Genomic DNA, 10,437 nt, shown 5'->3' on the forward strand with positions numbered 1-10,437 from the left:
ATTTGTTGGCGCAATCAACCTCATGTCAAGGTTGACTAACCAAGTGGGTCATAGAGGTGATCAAAAATCCAATAAGAAAGTTGACAAAAGAAAAGTTCAAATTGATCAAAGTTGACAGAACACTTAGTGATTTAAAGTTGTGACAAGGTTGAATATTAGACAACAGCAAAGTCCTGGTAGGTTAAGGTTAATCAGATACTAGACAACGAGAAAGTTCTGGCAGGTTAAGGTTGACTGGATGTCAAGCAACAGGACACGTCTTGGCAGGTCAAGGATGATCAAATGTCATGTAAAGGAAGTCGAAAATCAATCGACTGGTAGAGAATATCAGTCGATTGATAAGTGGAAATCAACCTTAACATTAACTGTATAAGTCAAATTTCGTTTGAAGGAGAAGGGGTCAGTTCTTGGGGGTTTGAGGAAGAAATATTGATGCATTTCCAAACCAACAAGAGGTTATTCCAAGCAATAAGAAGACATTCAAAGTAAGATCTCATTTGAAAAAGTGTTTTTGCTTTCATTTGTATTTATATTCTTATTTCTTATTGTATTATTGTGTTCTTGTAAGAACAATCTTGTGAGAGGCTTCTTCGTCTCCAGAGGATATCCGAAAAGGAGGAGTTCATAATGGGGGTAAATAGTTTAGAGTGGACTTTTGGATTAACTGCCTTAAGGAGATAGATACCAAGTAAAATTCAGGAGTTGTGCATGTGAAGTCACGTTTGAATCAAGATTTCCGCTGCGCGTTCAAACAATGAGAATAAGATCAAGACAAGAAGCAATCGGAGCTATTCACCCCCCTCAAGCTCGCACGGGTCCTAACACTATTAAGAGAACAATGAAGAGGCAAAAGCTTGAGTTTAGTTAAGCTCATTATTATCTTCTTACACTCTATTAAGGGAACAATGAAGAGGCACAAGCTTAGTTAGGCAAATAGGGGCGCGTCTACCATCATTATTGTCATTGATAATTTAATTTACTAATCATTAATTATGAATTTGTCACTAAAAGTTATATTGATCTTTACGGTTAATCGCTACATGTATCATTAATTTATTTTGCAACTTTTAGTAAATTTATTATGATCTTGCTAAACTATCATATACTAGTGTTCAATCATTTTTTTTATCTACATCATCTATCATATCATATCTAAAAATGGATTAAGTTGGTTAGATTTTCATATATATAATATATATTAATTATTTCCAAATATATGTACCTCATAGATATTTAAAATTACAAGATAGATTTAGCAATCGACCTAATTTTCTATGTTAATTATATTTACTGTTTTCATAATAATTCCCCACTCTAACACTAGCATTTGCCCCCACAATACAAGCACAACCCTATTCTTGTTTAGTGGAAAATCATATATATATATATATATATATATATGCATCATTACAAGAGGGAAAAACAAATTGATCGATTCCATGCTTCTCATTTTGTTTCTTCACTTCATTATGATTCCTACCGACAAAATTAAGAAAGAAAGGACCGCGATAAGGGTTTAGGTATCATCATGAGTTTGGTCATTAGATGGGGCATGTAATTAATTGTATTTTAGTTAAGCTAAAACTGATCGAGTAGGATATCATAGGGAACAAGTAGAAATCATGTGAGCAAAGGAGGAGTGCTATTAAGATGAGTGTCGGTAATTAATGGTATTACGAAAGACGAAAGAATATTGCAAGGAAGAAGGTTCATTGAATTGCCTCTGCAAGTCTCAAGTGGATATAGTACTAAGTTCACATCCTACAATTGCAAGGGATGTAGTAGAGTAAATTGATTTGGTTGTAAGCTTGCTAGGGTCATCATGTCCTAGTATGTTATGGGGGCTTTGGCCATGCATCCATTTAGATTAAAAAATAAATAAAGATGAATAATTTCTAAAAATTTTCATTTTGGTTTAGGTCTTTCTCAAAAGATGCCAACGAATCTTAATTTGAGGTAGGTTCTAGTGTGTCTGTATTTATTTCATATATTTGTCCATTCGATAGCATGAGTCTAATTTATTTTAGTTGGTACGAGTCCATATATATGTCCTTGTCAATTTAGTTTAGAGCATTTATTTAAATGCAAGAATTATTATTATTATTATTATTATTTTCAATATTGTGTATTAATTTCTAATTGTGTGTTTTTTGTGGATGGGGATAAATATTGTCGCAATTGAGGGTCCATCCCTTTATATAGGAACTTTGCTTCCATATCATGACAATATTTATTGAAATCATTGCATAATTAGCAATTTGAGTTTGTGAGTTATTCTAGAGATAGACTTTGAGTGTACATAAGCTGTGTTTCGGATTTAATCGATAAATAAACTAAGGGGAAAATTATCTACTTATTATTCAAAAAAAATTGAGTTTGTGAGTTTGAATCATTTTTGATTTTTTGTGTTTCTCATATTTAGGAAATGATCAATGTGTATCTCTTAGCAAAATCAAAGACACCTTGAGTATTGTTTGGTAAATTCATGTGCCTCATTCTTATTGTTTATTTCAAACCACGGTGTGAGGTTGCATATGAAGCCATGGATGTGATTCCACTACTAGAGAGCTTAAGAAGGGGCCATTGCCGCCGCCTCAAAGTACCCACGCGATCTCACCTATCATATTCGAACAATTCTAAATCATAACAGCGAACGAAATAATAGAGGAGTCGAGTAGTCCTACTATGGAGTCCGAGACTGAGACAAACATATTTATTATAGAGACTTCATGTGATCAATTCTAGAATCATTTAGTTTGCAAATTCATTCTGTTCAATGCTACTACTAGTCCATCAAAGGCTCGTGTGTGATTTGAGCCCATCATATGTTACTACTTGAGTCATTTGAATTTTCCTCTACCTATTTAGTCAATTTTGACTCAAATTAATATATTAATTAAATATCGAAATCCAATTCAAAACAACTAGATCTTAGTCAACTTGATCTACTTTGACCTGACTAACCAAACTTTTAACTGTACTTTGACTTGAAGGGTTAAAGAAGGGTTTGTATTACCCTACAACAATGCATACAGACATAACAAGATACAATAGCCCTTCTTTAACCATTAAGATATATAGCTCTAGCCCGGACACTCGACTTTCAAGTTTCAGCAAACACGAAAGAACTGATAATGAAGGAAACAAAATTAATAGGAGGCAACAGAACAGAACTGTGTTATTAAAGATCGGAAACTAAAGCAGGCAATGATTCTCTAGATAATAGAAGATGATGCATTTAAATGGTATGGAATTAGGCAGCCGGCTTCTCCCACTTGAGGGGTTTGATCACTTCCCAGGTGAAGTCGGGGTCGTCCCTGCCGAAGTGGCCATATGCTGCAGTCTTGAGGAATCGGCTACCACCCCTCTTCAAGTCGAGATTGATGGTGATCATTCCAGGCCTGAAATCAAAGTTCTCCTTCACAATCTTCAGAATCTCCTTGTCTGGGATCTTGCCGGTGCCGTAGGTGTCGACAAAGACTGAGAGTGGCTCAGGGACACCAATTGCATAGGACACTTGCACGATGCAGCGGCGTGCGAGGCCATTTGCCACGATGCTCTTGGCTGCTTGCCTAACGATATAGGCACCACTCCTGTCGACCTTGGTAGGGTCCTTGCCTGAGAATGCACCACCACCGTGAGCTCCCCAACCACCGTACGTGTCTATGATGATCTTGCGGCCAGTCAAGCCAGCATCTCCATGAGGACCACCAATGACAAAGCGTCCAGATGGGTTGAGGTGGAAGATGGTCTTCTCGTCGAGGTATTTATCAGGGATGACAGGCTTGATGACGTGCTCCTTAAGGTCTGCAGCAATCTCATCATTGGTGACAGTCTCATCGTGTTGGGTGGAGATCAAGACGGTGTGGACGCGAATGGGAACCATGGCACCATTTTCATTCTGGTATTCGACTGTGACTTGGGTCTTCCCATCGGGCCTCAGCCATGCGCAGGTGCCATTTTTGCGGACTTCAGTGAGGCGCGCGCCTAGCTTGGTGGCGAGGACATGGCTGAGAGGCATCAACTCAGGGGTCTCATCTGTTGCATAACCAAACATGTGACCCTGGTCGCCAGCTCCGATCTCCTCAGGGCGCTTGGTGAAGTGTCCATGGACACCTTGGGCGATGTCGGGTGATTGTTGCTCGATGTTAACTAGCACTTTGCAGTGATCAGCGTCCAGGCCAACGGCATCTGACACGAACCCAATTGAACGGCATGTTTCCCGAACAATCTTTTCATAGTCAATTTTGCCTTTGGTTGTGATCTCCCCGAAGACCATCACCATGTTTGTCTTCGTGCATGTCTCACAAGCAACCTTGCTGTCAGGATCCTGTGCCAGGCAGGCATCAAGGATAGCATCGGAGATCTGGTCGCACAACTTGTCAGGATGCCCCTCGTTCACAGATTCAGAGGTGAAGAGGAAGGTATCAATTGGAGCCATTCAACTGACAGAAAAAAATGAAACAAACAGGTTGATTAGCATGCATCTTTATAACACATTGGTCACATATGATGATTCCTGCATACTAATAATAAAAATCTAAATTCATAAAAATAATTTCTTAACTAGGAAAAAATAATGTTTTGATTTTAAAAAAAACATTATCTTTATATAAAGAATTTTTCTTACACTTATTCTTTTGTCAAGATGGGATAAGAAATTAAAGGACCCGTCACTTACTAATGGTCTATTATACTAAAGGTCCTCAGGAGCAAAAATACGCCTACCACATAAAGTTCCTTATCTTTTGTGTCGATTTCCTAAGACAACTATATGGGTTCAAATACACTTTTGATTTGTACACAATAATTTCATACATTATACATATTTGTAGTTTTGTCATTATAATGATGCAAAATAATTATTCAATCTGTTTTTTCACATCAAGGGTATCAAAGCAATAATTTTATATAGGATATGGTTTATTTCATGGTGGTACAAAGGATTTTTCTGATTATTTTTTTCTTTCATAGATGCATCAGATTGTCAATCTATTTTTTTCTCCTAAAACCAATTAATTATCAGAGTTTGTTCGTTCAATCGATAAACATTATTTAAATGAATTCAATTAAACAAATGCAATTCAGTATTTATAAATTTATTAACAAACGCTAATAATTCAATTTACAAAAAAAAAGAACAAATAGATCAATAATATGATGCAACAATGAAAGGGAAAATAATTTTGAATTTTTTATCACGAAGTATTGTTTAATTGAATTTACTTAAATAAATTCAACTAAACAGTTTCTCGATCTATAGCAAACTTTAGTAATTGGATTCAGAAGAAACCAATTTTGATCATAAATATTGTTTAGTTGAATTTAAATTTAACTAAAGAGTATTTGTCAATCTACAAGCAAATCATAGTAATTAGATTTAGGAGAAAAACTAGATCGATAATCTTTTAGGTTATCATGAAAAGGAAACATAATTTTTAACAAAAAAGTTGTTCTAAAACCATTAATTATGAAAAAAAATATTACTTTGATATCATTAAAGAAAAACTAAATATAATAATTGGCCTACATGATTAATGACAAAACTAAAAATATGCATAAATTTATTTGTATAAATGAAAACTGTTCATGAATTCATATTGCTACCTCAGGAAATCAATTTGGAAAAAAGGAGCAGATGCAATAGGCATCGTTGATGGATCAAGGCCAAGAATACATGAATAATTAATTACTGATAGAGTTAGAGACCCGTTTATTCTAGTCTAATCTGTTTTACTTCATGATTATCCATTCAATAGAATCACTTAATTATCTTATCAAATAAATATTTTGACAATGCAAGTAATATGGGACACCTTATGATTTTTCCTAACAAATACTCAAAAACTAAACCAAAAGAGTAGTTTATCTCATTTGCTTTACATCTGCAATACCTAAAAGAGCCCTATCACTATAACGAAAATCCAAATCATGCATTCGATCTGGATGTGAACCTGATGGGCAACCAGAAGCTGAAAGTTCGATCGGCTTCCGATCACAGAAAAAACAATGCGACCTAAGAAAAACGCAATGCTCTAAGTAGATTCATCCGCCTTCAAAGCGTTAAAACGATTAATGCCCTAAATGTTTCAACGAAACAGACTATGAGCAATCAGACAGCGATTCAAAGAGCAAAAACACTAGATCTACACCCACAGGCATCAGATCTGAATCGTAAAATAAAGCAACCAATTAAAAGTCATTCTAAAGCACTCATTTAAGCATTCGATAGAAGCAGATCGAGATCTACATGAATGAGCCAGAGGAAAAACAAAAAAGACAATGAATGGATCGAATGCAGATCAAGATCTACATGAATGAGCCAGAGGAAAAACAAAAAGGACAATGAATGGAAGAGAATTCACCTCAACTTGGAGACAAATCAGGAGATTTGGTTTCAAGAACGACCCCCTTCCACGTCTATGCTCAATCCGTTCCTCCGCCCTCTATTTATAGACAACTCGTGGACATTATTTAATCTCATCCACAATCACATCCCCACCGGGCCCTATTTCTACTTCCAACGGCTTGAGAGGTGTTCAATGGGTAACTCCTGATTAGTCGGGATAGTATTTCTATCGGATTTCATTCTAATTTCTGGAACTTCTTACTCATTTCCTCGGCTCAGTGCCCCACCAAATGGATCTGCATTGAACAATAGGATATCTGGTAAGACTCTGAGTTTATTAAAGTAGTGAGAGAGTTTATTATTCGAAGGAACATGATTTTTCGGTGCCGTCCGATTGAAACGTTCTACGGTTCCTATTTTCCGGTGCCGGTGAAGACGAAGGATAATGGGATGTGGTGCCAACGGTTATAATTTGCCATATTTCTTGAAGAATAAATAAATAATTATTATTGATTTCAGTAAAATACTTTTTTATTAAATAAATAATATTAATTTTAGTATAATGCTTATTTATTCATCTTATTAATTGTTTGGAGTAAATAAAACTATAATCAAATGAATAGAATTTCCTTTCAAGTGAATTCTAATCGAAAGTTTTAATTATTTTTGCTTTTTTTTTGTTTCTTTCTATTTTTGACCAATAAAAAACATTAATGAATTCTCTTATTTAAATAGAAGAGGGGTACGGAAGAAAAAATAATTTTCAGAATTGGATGGAACTAGATGCAAAAAAAATATAATTTAACGCATTATTTTCTTCCATTTGGATTAGGGGTGAACAAAAATTCAATTAAATCGAATAAACCGATCGAACCGACCGAATTAAAAAATTCGGTTCGGTTATTTCAAAATTTCAATTATTTTTTTTAAAAATTAATTAATTCGATTAATTCGGTTCGATTTCGATTTTAAAATTTCTTATTCGATTAAATCGAATATACCGAATTATTCAAATTAGAAAAAATAATTTATAAATTTTAAGTAAATAAATTTATAAATCCCTTAATTAATTAGTAAAATTTTTATAATATTTAAAAAATTCAATTAATTCGGTTAAAAAATCGAATTAACCAATAAAATATCAATTCGATTTATTTGATTTTTATTAAAAAATTTGATCGATTTAGTTGGTTAAAAAAATCAATTTATTCAATTTTTAATTTATTAAATTTGATTTTAACCAAATACTCAATCCTAATTTGGATCCTATTAAAATAAGCAAAATGATTAAATATATCTAATTTATTTTTCCATCTCACTTATTTTTAATATCAGTAAGAACACCAGAAGACTGTAAGCAACGATTCTACTTGTTTTTAGCAGTTGTAGTTATCAAATATGCATAGATTTCTGTACATAGTTTTACCTCATTCAGCATATGCAAATCAAATGGCAAAACCAAAAAGTTGGTAGGTAAAGATCATAACTGGGGAAGTAGGAGGAACGATTAAAAGAAAGAAATGTTCTTATTATCCTAAAACAATGCATACGACAGTACAAAATACAATAGCCATCGTTGATCAACTCCACAAACGGCGATATCAATTCATGGATAGACTTCTTTGTTGCTTCTTTCACCATTTAGAGAACTCTAGACCGGCCACTCCACTTTCACGTTTCAGCAAACAAGTAAGAACAGATACTGAAGGAAACAAAAATAATAAAAGATAACGGAATAGGCGACTATGTTAATGATTGGAAACTAAAGCAGGCAATGATTCTCTAGATAATAGAAGATGATGCATTTAAATGGAATGGAATTAGGCAGCCGGCTTCTCCCACTTGAGGGGTTTGATCACTTCCCAGGTGAAGTCAGGGTCGTCCCTGCCGAAGTGGCCATATGCTGCAGTCTTGAGGAATCGGCTACCACCCCTCTTCAAGTCGAGATTGATGGTGATCATTCCAGGCCTGAAATCAAAGTTCTCCTTCACAATCTTCAGAATCTCCTTGTCTGGGATCTTGCCAGTGCCATAGGTGTCGACAAAGACTGAGAGCGGCTCAGGGACACCAATTGCATAGGAGACTTGCACAATGCAGCGACGTGCAAGGCCATTTGCCACAATGCTCTTGGCTGCTTGCCTGACGATATATGCACCACTCCTGTCGACCTTGGTAGGGTCCTTGCCTGAGAAAGCACCACCACCGTGAGCTCCCCAACCACCGTAAGTGTCTATGATGATCTTGCGGCCAGTCAAGCCAGCATCTCCATGAGGACCACCAATGACAAAGCGTCCGGATGGGTTGAGATGGAAGATGGTCTTCTCGTCGAGGTATTTATCAGGGATGACAGGCTTGATGACGTGCTCCTTGAGGTCTGCAGCAATCTCATCATTGGTGACAGTCTCATCGTGTTGGGTGGAGATCAAGACGGTGTGGACGCGAATGGGAACCATGGCACCATTTTCATTCTGGTATTCGACTGTGACTTGGGTCTTCCCATCAGGCCTCAGCCATGCGCAGGTGCCATTTTTGCGGACTTCAGTGAGGCGCGCGCCTAGCTTGGTGGCAAGGACATGGCTGAGAGGCATCAACTCAGGGGTCTCATCTGTTGCATAACCAAACATGTGACCCTGGTCGCCAGCTCCGATCTCCTCAGGGCGCTTGGTGAAGTGTCCATGGACACCTTGGGCGATGTCGGGTGATTGTTGCTCGATGTTAACTAGCACTTTGCAGTGATCAGCGTCCAGGCCAACGTCATCTGACACGAACCCAATTGAACGGCATGTTTCCCGAACAATCTTTTCGTAGTCAATATTGCCTTTGGTTGTGATCTCCCCGAAGACCATCACCATATTTGTCTTCGTGCATGTCTCACAAGCAACCTTGCTGTCGGGATCTTGTGCCAGGCAGGCATCAAGGATAGCATCGGAGATCTGGTCGCACAACTTGTCAGGATGCCCCTCGTTCACAGATTCAGAGGTGAAAAGGAAGGTATCAATTTGAGCCATTATTCCCTAACCTGAAACATAGAATACATGTTTAGAACACATAATCAAATTAGATGTCTCTTTGATACATATAATATGAATACTGAAACAGGTTATGAATGTACTCGTGCATGTTTATACTTGCAAAGAGACATTTGGAAAGATATCTATAGAACAGAGCACAGAGCAATTACTTTGTATATGTTCCAAGAATGGAAAAACCAATACAACATGAAAACCAAAGTAAAGTAGAAAACTGAAAACCAAATTACAACGATATGTGTAAAGTTCAGAATAGAAGCTCAGATATGCCCGTTCCTCATCCAAAAAAAAACATTTTAGATCGAGTTGTGAAGCGAGCTTTTGTACACCAAGCCATCAAATAGATATATTACAGGAAGAATCTAATCTTTTTATCCACAATCAAAACTCCGGCTAAAGTTTTAGATCTGAATAGAAAATATCGACTTGAAATCCAAAATAAACAGAATCTGACAAGCTAAGGAGTGCATCTTACCGATCTTTTGTTACTATATTTCAATAACTGAATTATTTTATGTGAAGATGCTCGCATCAGACAGATCTCAGCACAAAAATTAAAAATAAAAAGGAAAATTTCTAAGGTAAATAAACAAATAGATCTAATCCTGCAGGACGACAAAAAAATAAAACAAAAAACAAAAATCTTAGGACCCAAGAAAAGCAGTTCCAAACAGATCTATTCAAGCAAGAATGGTAAAAAAAAAATTAAAAAAAAAACTACGCCACTATAATTCTTTTGAGTGAGATAGAAAAACAGATCTGGGCATTTCGACCACGGAGTAGCAGCACCCAATAACTAATCGGCCATCTCCAAAAGAACAACAAACGCAAACATCAGAAACCATTCGGAGAAGATCTAGATCTACGCGCAACACGAACTAAGAAAAATAATAATAATCTTAGAAAAATCACCTTGTTTCGGACACGATTTGGGAGCGTTTGCTTTCGAGATCCACCCCTTTTCACGGCTTCTTCCAATCCCCTCCGCCCTTATTTATAGACGGACCTGGCCCAGAGACTCACCGTCACCGATCCTTGATCTGACTCCCGTTCTGGGGT

At 36.4% G+C, this 10,437-nt stretch overlaps 2 protein-coding genes across 2 annotated transcripts; both read right to left on the minus strand.

Moving 5' to 3' along the window:
* Positions 1–3,026: 3,026 nt before the first annotated feature.
* LOC141813437 (S-adenosylmethionine synthase 1-like) lies at positions 3,027–6,416 on the minus strand. Its single transcript, XM_074701404.1, has 2 exons — positions 6,366–6,416; positions 3,027–4,445 (listed from the first exon to the last, which is right to left on the minus strand). The coding sequence occupies exon 2, from the start codon at positions 4,439–4,441 to the stop codon at positions 3,254–3,256; it is 1,188 nt and encodes a 395-aa protein (XP_074557505.1). The 5' UTR covers positions 4,442–4,445; positions 6,366–6,416; the 3' UTR covers positions 3,027–3,253.
* Positions 6,417–7,856: 1,440 nt separating this feature from the next.
* LOC141813237 (S-adenosylmethionine synthase-like) lies at positions 7,857–10,374 on the minus strand. Its single transcript, XM_074701166.1, has 2 exons — positions 10,291–10,374; positions 7,857–9,368 (listed from the first exon to the last, which is right to left on the minus strand). The coding sequence occupies exon 2, from the start codon at positions 9,355–9,357 to the stop codon at positions 8,170–8,172; it is 1,188 nt and encodes a 395-aa protein (XP_074557267.1). The 5' UTR covers positions 9,358–9,368; positions 10,291–10,374; the 3' UTR covers positions 7,857–8,169.
* Between the last annotated feature and the right edge of the window lie 63 nt (positions 10,375–10,437).

Source organism: Curcuma longa, chromosome 20, assembly GCF_044706935.1.
Source record: "Curcuma longa cultivar G26 ecotype Majalengka, Jawa Barat chromosome 20, ITB_CL_G26_1.1, whole genome shotgun sequence".
Lineage (NCBI taxonomy): Eukaryota > Viridiplantae > Streptophyta > Magnoliopsida > Zingiberales > Zingiberaceae > Curcuma > Curcuma longa.